General features: G+C 39.2%; 3 protein-coding genes across 4 annotated transcripts in view; 2 read left to right on the forward strand and 1 right to left on the reverse strand.

The window, feature by feature from the left end:
• LOC144077093 (prostaglandin D2 receptor 2) overlaps positions 1-13,846 on the forward strand; it is a 184,212-nt gene extending 170,366 nt beyond the window's left edge. The window contains exon 4 of the transcript XR_013300883.1: positions 12,667-13,846. The gene's annotated coding sequence lies outside the window, so the exon portion shown is untranslated. The remainder of the gene's footprint in view (positions 1-12,666) is intronic.
• Positions 631-11,039, reverse strand: mgarpb (mitochondria localized glutamic acid rich protein b). Of its 2 annotated transcripts, none has more exons than XM_077604556.1 (6): positions 10,817-11,039; positions 7,055-7,152; positions 5,894-5,966; positions 4,403-4,693; positions 2,289-3,392; positions 631-1,416 (listed from the first exon to the last, which is right to left on the reverse strand). In XM_077604556.1, the coding sequence occupies exons 1-6, from the start codon at positions 10,887-10,889 to the stop codon at positions 1,379-1,381; spliced, it is 1,677 nt and encodes a 558-aa protein (XP_077460682.1). In that variant the 5' UTR covers positions 10,890-11,039; the 3' UTR covers positions 631-1,378. The 2 variants fall into 2 exon arrangements, with proteins under 2 accessions (XP_077460682.1, XP_077460681.1); XM_077604555.1 differs by having other exon boundaries at positions 4,397-4,693.
• On the forward strand, positions 11,088-12,162 carry anapc11 (APC11 anaphase promoting complex subunit 11 homolog (yeast)). The gene is made up of 4 exons (XM_077604562.1): positions 11,088-11,274; positions 11,385-11,509; positions 11,593-11,758; positions 11,850-12,162. The coding sequence occupies exons 2-3, from the start codon at positions 11,401-11,403 to the stop codon at positions 11,736-11,738; spliced, it is 255 nt and encodes an 84-aa protein (XP_077460688.1). The 5' UTR covers positions 11,088-11,274; positions 11,385-11,400; the 3' UTR covers positions 11,739-11,758; positions 11,850-12,162.
• Positions 13,847-14,793: the final 947 nt, after the last annotated feature.

Below are 14,793 nucleotides of genomic sequence, written 5' to 3' on the forward strand. Positions count from 1 at the left end.
ATTTTTTTAGGCGCGTCATCAACATTTTGTTCTTTTTTATTTATTTTATTTTATTCATCCGTATATGTACTTACCATTTTATTATTATTATTATTTAACTTTAACCTATTGGCTGCCCGCCCTCCCAATTCAAATGAATTGGACGCTGATCAGCGTCAAAGGCAGTCAATGAGTTGAGTGCCCCATAAAGAGTTGATGAAATAATTTGAAAGCATAGGGATACTTTAAATAGTTCATGCACTACTAAGTAAATAAATACATGTGTGCCAAATTATCAATGATATTTATACTCTGCATTTTTAAACAAATATTATATTTGAGCTAGTGTTTATGAAAAACGAGGGATATGGAGTAGTGGGGATACTTAATAATTGAGTAAGTAAATAAATGAATTTGTGCCAAATTGCTATATATATATTCATTCATTTTTTGAACTGTTTATCCTCACAAGGGTCGCTGGGGGTGCTGGAGCCTATCCCAATACTTATACGTATACGTATTGTATTATCTAGCATGTTCGTGAAAAAATAAATTTTATTCCAAAATACGTACTATAGATCAAATAGTTTCTCCGACTTCGAGCACAAATCATCTTTACATTATGTGTGATAAGAAACTAAACAAATGAAGTTACTTCCAATAGTTTATTTGTCGACTTTCTGTTTTATAACACACCATGAAATTATCCTCTTTCATCGTTCAACGTCTCATTCATTCAATCTATTCATCTGCATATCATTTGGATTCATGTTTGACTCCATACAACACAGACCTAATAAGAATAGAAATATTGGTTTGTCTAAATAACATAACCACATATCTGGACTTATATATCAATATGAGGCGCCGTTTATAAATGAGCGCTCGGTTAAAAAGACAGCAATATTTTCTCATATTTAGTGCCACACATTGTTTCAAAGATGGTGTAAAAATTTCACCCCATAATATACTGCATTGAAGGATTTTTTTTTAAACCGGTGAGGACATAATTCGTATTGTTTCGTTAGTATTTCTAATAATTTCCTAAAACACATTTTCACATTATTGCAAATAATATGGATGTTGTATGTAATTCATTATTTAAATACAAAAGAAACTCAAAATGAATATAGTAAATAACAGAAAACATGAACTGGGACATATAATTTACATTCTAATACAGATTTTGTGTCATAAATAACACTAGTGGCATCTAGTGGACATGAGACGGCACTAAACTCAAAGCAACAGGTGGGCTACCAAATTGCTGGATTATTTCAAAGACGTTTGGTTAATAACACAACTCGAAATGTCACATTATAAATATATGAATCTAGCTTTCTTTGTATCTTCTTGGTTGTCCAGGTTTGAGGAGGGATGTGGAAGGCACACCGTCACTTCATGACTGGTTTATCACCACCACTACTGCCACTGGACCTGTAACAAATTACGTAATCCGTTCATTTCATGTGATATTGGGGTTATTACTAGTAATAATAACAGCAGTTTAAAAAAGAGCTTAACTACATTGAATTCTGACAATTTATCATTAACCATCCAACATCCGGCTGAATGATTGGTTACAGTTCATTCATTCATTCTTTCATTTTCTGAACGGCTTTATCCTCACTAGCGTCGCAGGGGGTGCTGGAGCCTATCCCAGTTGACTTTGGGCACAAGGCGGCGGACACCCTGAATTGGTGGCCAGCCAATCGCAGGGCACAAGGAGACGGACAACCATGCATACTCATACCTAGGGGCAATTTAAATTGTCCAACCAGCATACCAAGCATGTTTTTGGAACTTGGGAGGAAACCGGAGTACCCAGGAAAAAACCCACACTGGTGGACTGACCTGGATTCGAACCCAAGACCCCGGAACTGTGAAGATGACACGCTAACCACTCACCCGCCAGGCTGCCCTCGTTTTTTTAAGAGATGCCTAATTTGATCCTGTGTGGAGTTAGCATGTTCTTAGTGGACATGCGTGGGTTTTCTCCGGGTACTCTGCTTTCCTCCCACATCTCCAAAACATGCATGGTAGGCTAGTTGAACTATAAAATCTAAATTGTCCTTACGTATGAGTGTGTGTGAATGGTTGTCCGCCTCCTTTTGCCCTGTGATTGGCTGGCCACCAATTCAGCGAGTCCCCCACCTGGTGCCCATAGTTGGCTGGTATAGGCCCCAGCACCCCCTACGACCCTCGTGAGGACAGGCTGTACAGGAAAATGAATGGGGAATGAGGAAATAAACTGGCTACCCAAAGCATTGTCTTACTTTGTTCTTCTACAGCTGACACTGATTCCCTACCTTCATTCTCCTCCATAATGTCAGTTGGTTGATCAGCAGCGAGATTCGACACTTCTTCCAAAGAATCTTGCTGGCAGTTTGACTCTGGTTCAGCAACTGAAAGCAACTCTGCATCTGATCCATGTTCAGCTTCCAGAGATGGAATGGTAGCTTCTTCTTCAGGTGTCACTGACTCCCCACCTTCATTCTCCTCTATAATGTCTGTTGGTTGATCATCAGCGGGATTCGACACTTCTTCCAAAGAATCTTGGTGGGAGTTGGACTCTGGTTCAGCAACTGAAAGCACCCCTGCATCTGATCCAGCTTCACATTCCAGAGGCTGAATGGTAACTTCTTCTTCAGGTGACACTGACTCCCCACCTTCATTCTCTTCCATAATGTCAGTTGGTTGATCAGCAGTGGGATTGGACACCTCTACCACGGAATCTTGGAGGGAGTTGGACTCTGGTTCAGCAAATGAAAGCACCTCTTCTTCTGTTCCAGTGTTAGCTTCCAGTGGTTGAGTGGTACCTTCTTCTTCCAAGGTAACAACTGTCTCTTCCACCGCTGCTCCAGCACCCTCTTCTGCAGCCAGTTCAGCCGCAGGAAGCTCTTGCTCAACCTGAGCTTCGACAGCGATGCCCGACTCGGCAGATGGTGCAACTTCTACAAGTGTGATGTTCTGCTCCTGATCAGGAACTGGATTCTGATCTTCAGCTTCTATTTCTGCTGCGATCTCTTCAGTGGGGACTGAACTCGCAGCTTCATCAGGAGGAACTTCCTCCTCTTCGTCAGAAACTGGAGATGCAGCTTCCTCTGGAATGACCTCCTCTGCAGAGACTTTATCTTCAATAATAACGTCTTCATCGTTACTAACCGCTGCAGATTCCAGCGACTCTTCGTTTATAACGGCAACTGTTTCATCCGTGGGTTCTTTAACTGCATGATCTTCGGTTCCCTCAAGGACTTCAGGTGGTGACAGCTCCAACACAGCATCCAAAACCTTTCCATCTTCTTCTATGTGACGGACAGCTCTCACCAAACTGGACTCGCCGACAGAAGCTGCTGCAAGTTCAGTGGCACCAGTCAGTATTTTTACAGCTGTTAGAAGGTCTGTTGCTGCCTCTGAGGGACAAAAAGTGAATCGATTCACGCATTAGCCTCAAATTATAAGGAACTGTTGTAATCCAGAATACCAGACTAGTTCTAGTTCTAACAGGTGTCTGTAGTCAAAGATAAAGGGTGAAGGTAAAAGGTACAGGTCCAAACTCAAACAGTACTGAGGAATTTCCACATGCGCTGTTCCACTTTAGGTTTTAATACGGTACTCTTAAAACTGAAATTAATTGAATAAAATAACATTTCAAAAAGGAGAGATCATGCACGTGTAAAATGACAACTTTGTGGTCGCTGTTTGCAAGTCAGACTATTTTTTTGATGGTAAAAAAATCATTATATAGGTTTTTTTTCCCCCATTTGCTTCAGATTAGATCACGATAATCCTAAAATATATGCTTACAAATAAAAAAATTGAACGGGGAAACCCATAGTAGGGGAGCTGACACATGCTGGTCATGCTTTCAAAGTTGTTTCCAAGGAAGCACGTGCAATATCACTTTGACTAAACAGACAGAATTGAAACTAGGCACGAGCACAGCATAGTGAGCTAAAGGAATTTCAGGAGATTTTATTGAGCAGAAAGTGAGCAAACTTGGCGGATTTAAAACATGATCATGGACCCAAAAATGAAATGTCAATAACAAATTATTGCAGCATTTCTTTAGAGAACTCAATTAGAAAAACAGAAATACACCACACCTTTTTTCCCCTTAATCTCCCAAATTCCATTTAAGCACCTGCCCAAACACCAAACAAATATTTCTGACCAATGTGAAGTTTAGTAGTCATTATGTATTGCGTTAATTAAATGAACAGCTAAGGAACGACATCTAAGCTTTAAAGCGATGGCCCTTGAACATGTTTTTATGACAAGAAATCCACTCTAAACAAAACAAAAAAAAAGTTCAGGCATCACACAAGAAGAGATCATGCTGCTACGTCTGCACAAGGAACGGTCTCTGCTTCAGTAAGGGTACTAAGGGGGAGGACCTCATCCATTAGTGGTGTACCAGTACTTGGAGACGTCTCTGCTGGGGTGTCCTCCACAGTCATTGGAGCAGGAGCAGCTTCAGCTACTACTGTTGGAGCTTCTTCCACGGCAGCTGACTCGGCTTCCTCCTCGGCCAAGATCTCTGTCAGCGCTCCGACATCTTCGGGTGTTGAGTTCTCAACATGGGGCTCGACAGTGGTCTCATCCACGGTGGGCTCAGCAAGTGACTCAGCAACCACTTCTACTGGCAACACCGGCTCCTCGACTGGGACGGGTTCAGCTGTGGTTGCCTCTATCTCAGTTGAGGAAGCTTCAACTTCAAATTTGAAATATAGAACAGAATAAGAAAGACTTTTTCATTATTCAACCTTGGTGAATAAGTTAATTTGCGTGGAATTCAAATCAAAATGTTAGTTTTTGACTAAATAGCCAACAGAGTTTGATAGATTTGGTTTTTGCATTTTGCGATTGGCGGGTCATCAATTCAGGGTGTCCGCCGCTTGGTGTCCATAGTTTCCTGGATCGGCTCCAGCACCCCCTGTGTGACTCATGTGAGGATGAGCAGTATGAAAAATGAGTGAATGAATGTATAGTTTTTGCATATGTATCTATACTACTCAGTGGTACTTCAAAGATTGACTGAAACAACCTTTTGTATTCGACATGAATTAATATACTACTTTGGCTCCCAATGACAATGCTAGACGTCCATCCCATTTTGACTGGGAGAAGCTCGGAAAGATCATTCGCAAAGAATTGAACATTTATCCACATCAATGGCAGGCAATGAGTAAATGTTTCGATCAGACTACAAAAGTTTCACGTTATGTTTAATAACTGTTTCTTTTCAAACATTAAGGAGCAACGTCAAGGTATAATACCATCTAACTTGATCCATAAACAGATTACCATTATTTTTCTTTTTAAAATCTAAGTCAGGGGCCGGACAATTTTAGATATAATATTTAGATTTTTTTAAATAAATGGATTAAAAGAACTGGATTAAAAGCCCTGAATATTCATTTTTTATAGATCTAAAACAATGTTTATTTTTGCTTTTTTTAAATATAGTTTTAGATTTTACAAAATTATTTTTGAACTCAAAACACAGAAAAATTGATTACAAAATTACAATTATTGATTTAAAAGGGGGAAACTCAAGAAATGTAATATACATCTATACTCTTCATTTTAATTTGATCCTAAAACAGAAAGTCGGCACTCATTATTTACTTTCCCGGGCCACACAAAATGATGCGGTGGGCCAGATTTGGCCCCTGGGCCACCACTTTGACAGATGTGATCTAAGTGCAAAACTGACATATTTCTGACTGGCATAGACGTCAAGTCTCTTGCTCACAGTCAAAATGATTTGGACGTGTTGTGTTGTCAAATGGAGCCATTGAATTAATATCGGTCCTTATGGTTTTAAATGTATTTTTTGAAGGGACTACTTGTAAAAATATGAGAACCACTGCACTCCATGATTTCACGTTTGGGTGTTTAGGTGGCTAACCCTTTGCTGCGGAGCCCATGTTGGCGAGTCTGTCCTCATAGCGCTCACTATCACCAATGATTGTCCTGTAGCCCTGAGTAATGGAACAAAGAGACATTTGGCATTAAAAAAACAGAACAAATAATCAAAAATGTGTATAACAGGGTCACCAGTCTCTAAATCTGACTTAGTTGTAAGAGGAAATTTGCATGGCTGACTGTTGATTTCCACCAGAATGCATCCCAGTTCTTGCAGAAAAAAGATAATAATGATTTGGGGATGTTTCTATCTTGTTGCTAAATCAAATGTTTATAGCACAACTTGGCTTTATTTAGACATACAGTGTTACCTTGAGATACGAGCTTAATGCGTTCCGGCACTGAGCTCGTATGTCAATTTTCTCGTAACTCAAATGAATGTTTCCCTTTGAAATGAACTAAAAACAAATTAATTTGTTCCAACCCTCTGAAAAAACACCAAAAGCTTTTTGCACGGCAGCGCGCTCGTAACATAACATAAACAGATTTTAATGAACTTGGATTACGATGCAGACACACTCAAAATAATTTTCATCTAACCTTACACTAAACTTAATTCTAATTTTGTTTTAAATGTTGATACCTTTCTTCTCCTTGGCTCTATTTGCCCCGCCTCCTCCCTGACTTTCAGATGCAACCTATCGAGGGTTGTTTGCTTTTGTATTCCCTTCAAAATATTCCGAAAATGATGCACACAAATGTCCTCACAATAAGATAATGCACGACCACTTGCTAACGAGAAATAGTATATACGACATTCGCACTGACTAACGGGGGGAAAAACACTGAAAAAATTCAACACTCCGCCCAGTGCTCGCAGAGACATTACACGAGGGAGTTGCGGGGAGAGAGACAGTGCCCATGATGTTCTTATGAGCAGCCTCTCGCTTCCGCTCTCTGCTCGTATATCAAAATTTGTCTCGTATCTCAAGATAAATATTTGCTCAAAATTTTACTCGTATTTCAAATTGCTCATATGTCGGGGCACTCGTATGTCGAGGTACTACTGTAGTGGATTTATAAATGTTTTTCTGTAAAAGAGTCCGGGTCAAAAGTACCACTATGTCTAACTCTTCCTGCAATTTCCTGACAAATTCCTTGGAACTTATCAGTAACGGTTAGAGACAGAAGTAACAATACTTACATAGACAACTGCAGCAGTGAGGCTTCCTCCACACAAAACTATATAGGTCATGTTCGAGGAGCCACCAGGAACCCCCATGGCCATGTGCCTCACTGGAGCTACAGGTAGACAAAAGGGAACAAGTTTATTATGAGATTCCAATTAAATACAGTGTGGCTTTCACACAAAGAAATGGGTATGAGGAATTGCCACTAATGATTTGGTGCAATGGTTAATTGCCCTTTGATAACCTTAGGGTGTCCTCATTCTTAAATCCCATTACACAATATGGCCCTCCTCATTTGGATCCAAGGAGATGGAAAGATGTGGCGACAGCCAAGTTAAACACTAAACAATCCCCTAAATGAACTGTCAGGCAGACCACACAAGCGATTTTGTCTCGCTGGTTTTGATTGGAATCAAAAACAATATACTACTGGGATTTGTGGTTACATGATGCGATCAAATCATACGGCAAGACAAAACTGACCCAGGAGCTGTTTTCAAAGCTTCTTAATGGGCTATTGTTACAGCGGAAGGCAGGCAAGAGTTGCCTTCTGCTGCTTGCGAAGATTTGTTGGTGTTTAGAGGATTGCCAGGGGTGCATGCAGAGGAGGCCATAAATAAAACCACCCTGTACCCAAACCACTTTAATCTCATCAACAGTTCACACACAAACATTCTTCTGTCGTGCAAATACGTGCTTTGGAACACATCGAGGAAATCTCGCATGTATTCACAACATCAGGTTTGAGAGAGACTCAAAAAAGTGGTACCTCTACTTACAAAATTAATCGGTTGTAATTTTTCGTAAATTGGGGAGCAGTACTTGATAGGTAATTTCTCTAATTTGTTCCACGGTCCTAAAAAAATAAGTAAACTGCCAACTAAACTCTTACAAATGAACAAAGTGTCCCAATTTTGTTTGAAAGATGTGAGAAACACACCAAAATGAGAGAAAATGATAGGAAAATTATTTAACGAATAACAAATATGCAAAAATCATTTCCGATTTGTGGAGGAAGTTAAGGTTAGGGAACAGACAAGGCACACAAACACATGCACATAAACACACATCTAAACAACATCAAATTTTGAATTGAAAACAACTTAGCATTAAATAACTTGAAGACCACAATTCAAAATCTTCACTGTAAAATGGATAAAATCGAAGATCAAACTCATGATATTAGTTGAAAATCAAAGTATGGCTCAAGTGGCATATCATATTATAGTCTTATGAACAATTAGTTGCAATTAGAAAACACATTCACTAATAAGAGTTTAATGAGATGTTTGGTTGGAAAATAAGAAAAGTACAGAAAGAAGACAAATTTGACTAATCAAAGGGGATCTAAGCATTTGGGGAAAACATACGTGCAGAAGATTTACTTTTTCTGTTGTCCCTTTTTTTTAAACCTGATTTTAAGACAGAAAAGACTGCTGGTAAAATTTATTGGCAATCAGAAAGGACTACCATATCAAAAGTTGGGACACAGCTTGCGTGATATGACAATATTATCTTTGTGTTAGTCCATTGAGCAGCGTCAGCAGGCCTTATTTCAGTATCAACTATATTTGTTCAAGACTTACAAGCCCCTGGTTGACCCTCTACAAGATAGACAATAGATTCTACAAGAGGTGCTCAAAGTGGCGTGAAAGAATTTGAATGTAATATCAGGAAAAAAAGAATTTCAACAACATATAATACATTTTCAATATACAAATATGTACCCCATAAAAATAAATCAGTTCTACCATTTAAACGTTTCTAGTTCTATTGCGATGTATTCCTGTTTCTTAGAATACCACACACCCATGCACTGTATAGTATATTGACCGTTTAATTCAGCTGGAAAAAAATGCAAAATACCAAAGATGCAACTAATATCTATTTTTAACAAGCATTATTTTTGTATTATAACAAGGATCAAGTCGAAAAAAATTCATTTTATATATATATATAAATATATATATATATATATATATATATATATATATATATATATATATATATATATATATATATATATATATACATATATAAATATATATAATGATTTTTTTTTTACTTGATCCTTTTTATAATTCAAAAATAATGCTTGTTAAAAATATATATAGTGTATGTGACACGCTTATTTATTTATTTTTATTTATCTTATTTAAGTCTACAATGTCTCTTCCCATGTCTGTATTTTCAACTTTTTGCACCTTCTTACTACTGCAACAAAGTGAATTTACCAAGTAGGGGATGAATAAAGTTTAATCTAATCTAATCTAAAACGAGATTTTTTCAAATCTGTTATAATGTATATATGATCAAACATCGATAACCGGTTTGTTTTAACCGAGAACGACAGAATACTGAAAATATTTCGTATGCAAGACCGTAGTTGCAAATCGATGAGTTCATCATCGATTCATTGTTAAAAAAACCCATTCTAAAATCATTTAAAAAAATAAAAACAAAACACTGAAACACTGTCCTGTTTTTTTCCAGTCACCTCTCCCATTTAAGACCATGACGCTGCAATACCTTGCAAGGGCAAGTACAAGTTATTTATAAAGGTAATCAGTTAAGCACTCGCAAGGTTCAAGCCTGTTAAAACGGACATGCATGCCAGATGAAAACAGACAAGATGGCACTGGAAGCAGAAGGGACACGTGTGGAGGAGTGTCACCATGTGCTCTCTGACGTATGTCAGATGTTAAGATGAAACAGATCTACAATTGGATAGGATAGGATGATGAACCCTAATAACGCAGAAGATGACTGGTACCAAACTCAGAATTTTAATTATCCATTACTTTTGTGGCGCGTTCTGTTTCAGGGTCATCGATGGACAAAAGGCCGACTCCAGACTGGTCACCAGTCTGTCAGAGGCTTTAAACAGGAAATTGGAAAAACAGGAAACACAAAGCAGTCACATTCGGTTTTCCCTGCAGCTGAATTCCACATGCTCAAAACTCAGAGTAAGCGCTGATCGAGGCAAGGATGCGTGAAAAGACAAAGCACGGTCAAATAAAAGCATTAAATCCCTCCTCGGTTTGCATGCACAGGCAAGGGGGGATTTTACATGCGACCGTCCCACCCAACGTCATTACGTCACAATCTAATTGTGTAGATTTGATGCTCAAATAAATATTTTGAGTTTTACGCCAACATGATGTAACAATTTCTATAAAAAGGCAAAAAAATAATGAAATAATAACTGATTCGACCACAACGATGATAATAATAATAAATTGTGTAAATTAATATATATTTTAAAAGTTTTAGTTTTATATAGTTCTTGTGTTTCGACTTATTTGATGTGCAAAAAAGTAGGAATTATGCAATGCTGGAGCAAATGATTATGTAAGTTTTAAGCTATTGTGCTAAATGAATCTTCAAATGTTGAAGTCTTGCATGCCAAATGACAACCAAAACTAAATGTCATTTCAATTATTTTTAAGACTCTTGGGTTGGACAGTTTTTTTTCCATTGGATTCATATCCAAATCAGAGAATAGAGTTGCTTGTGCCTGATAATAATAAAAAAATCCCATAAATTAACTATCAGGCAATTGTATTTCTACTACAAATACAATTTATATAATAATCAGATCTGAACTTAAATTTGACATGCATTTGCTCATGGATCCATTCAAATCCACTCTAAAAGTTTATTTTCTGTCAGGGACAACATTAATATGAAGAAAAACATTTTCTTCTTCTCGATAAACAACCGATTTGACCTTAAAAATCGGATGAAAAAAAATCATTTTAAACAAATCAACTTACCTTTTCTAAAAGTGGGAACGAAGACCTTGGTAGCCATCGGGCCGAGTCTCTGAAAAACCCGTCTACAGAACATTTTGCTCGAAAAGCAGCTGTCAACAACTAAATGCGTGAGTCTACGGCAGAAAAACTAATTTTGTGTGACTCTCTCACAATCGCTGCACACTCTGTTGATGGAGAAGACGTCACAAAAAAAAAATCCTCCCGTTCCCAAGTGGCCTGTAGAAAAAAAGCTGTTACCCCGCCTGTCCATCCGGTGGCGGTAAAGAGCCACCGTATTGCTAAGCCGCTTCCTAATAAGATGCAAAGTAGAAAAGAGCAGGACCACACGCTACAAGAAACACAAAACGTTGGAAATGGGCATGTGAAAAATCAAATCCACGTGTTGGACTCCTGTGCAATGATTTGATTGAATATTAAACTAAAACTATATATTATTAAGCGAGGAGAGCCGCTGACTGGTGAGTAAAGCAGCAGCCAATACTACTTTAGCTAGAGATGTAGCCGTCTTGCTATGCTAAACTCGTAAAGGATGGTGTGGACTCGACTCAAGTTGTCAATTCTTTTCTAGTTTATACAAAAGGAGGATGAAAGTCAAGATTAAGAAATGGAATGCAGTGGCCTCGTGGTTGTGGGTAGCTAATGATGAGAGCTGTGGGATCTGTAGGCAAGCTTTCAATGGTTGCTGTCCAGACTGTAAGTATGAATGTAGTATTGTATATCGGAATGACACGAATTTCTGCGGTAACACAATTTATGAGCGATTTACGTTTTAACAGGTAAAGTGCCAGGAGATGATTGTCCACTGGTCTGGGGTCAGTGTTCCCATTGTTTCCACATGCACTGCATTTTAAAGTGGCTCAACTCCCAGCAAGTCCAGCAGCAGTGTCCCATGTGTCGACAGGAGTGGAAGTTTAAAGAATGAACACTTCGAAATCTTTGCCTGTAAGTATTTAAAAAAAAAATAGATTTACAATGTACGCTCACGAATGATCAAAATACCCTGTGTGTCTTTTGCTATTTTCATGTACAAAAGATATTGGCCGCTAGAGGGAGACAACCCCTTCAAGAAATCTAGTTTCTGCACCAGCAAGAGCAGTGCTACCGTATTTTGCTGTTTAATATAACCCCCCGTTTAATATACCCGTGTATATTAAACGGAAGGGGTATATTAAATGGCGCACAAACGGCAAGGTACGATTCACTACGCACGTGACGGGGTGCATCAACGTTTTGCAGACTACCTGTATTAGGTTTAAGTAGGTCATTTAACAGGATTAACCTTAATCTGTTTCATTAGTAAACAAAATAAAGGCTGCACTTTAAGTGCAAGAGATTTTGGTACCTTAGCCAAGTTTACTAATTTAACAGTACAATCTAAGTGATTTTGTGCAGTCACTCGTTCAATATGGAAAGCACAAGCAGCACGGAAGCTTTCAGAGACAACACTGCGTCTACTTCCAGCACAGTGAGTTGGAAAAAGCGGACAGAACTGACTGTCAAACAAAAGCTTCCCATTCTACACGAGCTGTGAACCACTTTCAGCTACAACAAGCGAAAGTGTGCTCAGCACCACGGCATTCAGCCAGCGCAGATCCGAAATTGGATAAAGCAAGAGCAAAAGCTGATTGAATCGTTCACTCATCGCAAACAAAGGCGCCTAACTGGAGCTGGGAAGAAGCCAAGGTACGCGGAAGTCGAAGAGGAGCTGTTCAAAAGAGTGACAGAAGTGAGGAAGGCCAAGAAAGTTGTTAACTACAGGTGCCTCAAGCAGCTCGCCTCTGATATATTGGATTGGATTGGATAACTTTATTCATCCCGTATTCGGGAAATTTAATTGTGACTAGCAGAAGGTGATTAGACAGAACAACAAAGCAAAAGCACAAAGTACAAAGCAAATTAAAGTAAATGGGATCATAATGAATCACCAAATCAAATCATTAAGACAAAAGCAGCAAAAAAACAAAAACGAGCAAGAGTGGACGGAGATACCGCCACCGGCTGCCACTTAAACAGCGCCATCTTGGTAGCAAAAACGCATACAGACTCAAGAAAAAGACGTTGTAAAGTTGGATAAAACTGGAACCACACAGAGGAAGTCTTCCACAAGATGGGGAACTTCTGCAGACTGGGACCGAGGTAGAGAATATGCACATCACAAGGGGTAACCCGGCTGAGAGGACCTACAACATGGATGAGACCCCATGTTACCTAGACATGACATCCAGCAAGACGCTCCACTTCAAGGGAGAGAAAGGAGTTGAGGGGGTGGATACAGGTCATGCAAAGACACGATTCACGGCTTTCATTACGGTTTCGATGTCGGGCGAGGTGCTGAAGACCATGGTGATCTTGAAGGGGTTGAAAAAGATACCGAAGATTACTATTCCAAAGAACATCATCATGGCCGTTTCGATAGGTGGTTCGATGAATGAGGCGCTGATGCAGAACTGGATTGAAAAAGTCCTCGGGGCCCGAAATCTTTTCCCGCAGAATGAGCCGGGAGTAATCATGATGGACAGGTATGGCTCACACCTGAAAGAAAGCGTCAAGAAGTCACTCGCCAACCGAAAGCTGGCTGTGAGGTATATTCCAACTGGCATGACCAACCTTCTGCAGCCTCTAGACGTCGCCATCAACTCCGCATTCAAGGCGCGAATGGGAGAACACTGGGAGGACTGGTTCGGGAACGGAAAGAAGGAATTCACACAGAAGGGAAAGAAGAGGCTACCAGGCTGGGATCAGGTAGTACAGTTTGTGTCCCGCACCATGGAAATACTGGATGCAACCAAATTCCGCAAAGGGGAAGCTCACTGCAACGCTGAACTGAACTCTGACTTGAAAGCTTTGCTGGAGCAGAAAAAGAAAACCAAAGATCCCTTGCCAAATTTAGGACTGGAGGAGGAAGCTGAAAGTGAGGATGAAGATGAAGTCATCATTGAGGAGAAGTCTGTTGCTGATAGCCATTCGGAGTCTTTGTACGACTAGTAACTACTTACTACTGAATAAAGTCTGACTTGGAATTTTAATGAACTTAAGCATCTATAATTATGCCCCGATGAACACCATACAAATCTTGCCAAAAAAGATAAGTTTATTAGGTATATATTAAACGGCAGGGACATCGTAAATGGCACACAAATGGGAGGCTCAAAAAACCAAAAATCATTTAATATACCCAGGTATATTAAAAAGCAAAATACGGTACAGCACAAAACCTTGATAATAAATTAAACAAAATTTGTAAAATGAATAAAAATAGAAGAGAAAATTATAAAATAACATTTTAATTTCTTAGTACGGTGGTACCTCGACATACGAGTGACCCGACATACGAGAAATTTGAGATACAAGTAAAATTTCAGGCAAATATTTATCTTGCGATACGAGACAAATTTTGATATACGAGCAGACAGCGGACGAGAGATGCTGCTCATAAGAACATCATGGGCACTGTCTCTCTCCCCCCGCAACTCCCTCGTGTAATTTCTCTCTGGTCGCAATTCCCTCTTGTAATGTCTCTGTGAGCACTGGGCGGAGCGTTGCATTTTTTCAGTGTTTTTTTCCCTGTTATTGCGAATGGCGAAGCGATCGCTAATACGAGTTATACTACTCGTTGACAAGTGGTCGTGCGTTATACTATTGTGAGGACTTTTGTGTGCATAATTTTCAGAATATTTTGAAGGGAATACAAAAGCAAATAACCCTCGATAGCAGGGGTAGGGAACCTATGGCTTGGGAGCCACATGTGGCTCTTTCGATGGGTACACACAGTTGCTTCTATTTAAGGGAAAATTACACATGAAAAGGAGGAGGATGGATTTTGGTGAGTAAAATATGGCTATATTCCTAAATAATATTTCAATTGAATGAAATTATTATTGGTGATTTTTTATGTGTCGCCGCTGTAGCTGCAGTAGAGGTTTTATAGCCATAAAATAGTTTTTGAGGGTTGGATTGATTCCGACAGCTGAAGGCGT

The sequence above is a fragment of the Stigmatopora argus genome, chromosome 7, assembly GCF_051989625.1.
Source record: "Stigmatopora argus isolate UIUO_Sarg chromosome 7, RoL_Sarg_1.0, whole genome shotgun sequence".
Classification (NCBI taxonomy): domain Eukaryota; kingdom Metazoa; phylum Chordata; class Actinopteri; order Syngnathiformes; family Syngnathidae; genus Stigmatopora; species Stigmatopora argus.

Bases quoted from the DNA above. Each gene is read 5' to 3' on its own strand.
- anapc11 (XM_077604562.1), top strand. From the start codon at position 11,401: ATGAAAGTCAAGATTAAGAAATGGAATGCAGTGGCCTCGTGGTTGTGG. The intron at 11,510-11,592 runs GTAAGTATGAAT...ACGTTTTAACAG, and splicing joins CAATGGTTGCTGTCCAGACT to GTAAAGTGCCAGGAGATGAT.
- mgarpb (XM_077604555.1), bottom strand. From the start codon at position 10,889: ATGTTCTGTAGACGGGTTTTTCAGAGACTCGGCCCGATGGCTACCAAG. The intron at 7,153-10,816 runs GTAAGTTGATTT...GTCTACCTGTAG, and splicing joins CGTTCCCACTTTTAGAAAAG to CTCCAGTGAGGCACATGGCC. The intron at 3,393-4,396 runs GTACACCACTAA...TTTGTCCCTCAG, and splicing joins AGAGACGTCTCCAAGTACTG to AGGCAGCAACAGACCTTCTA.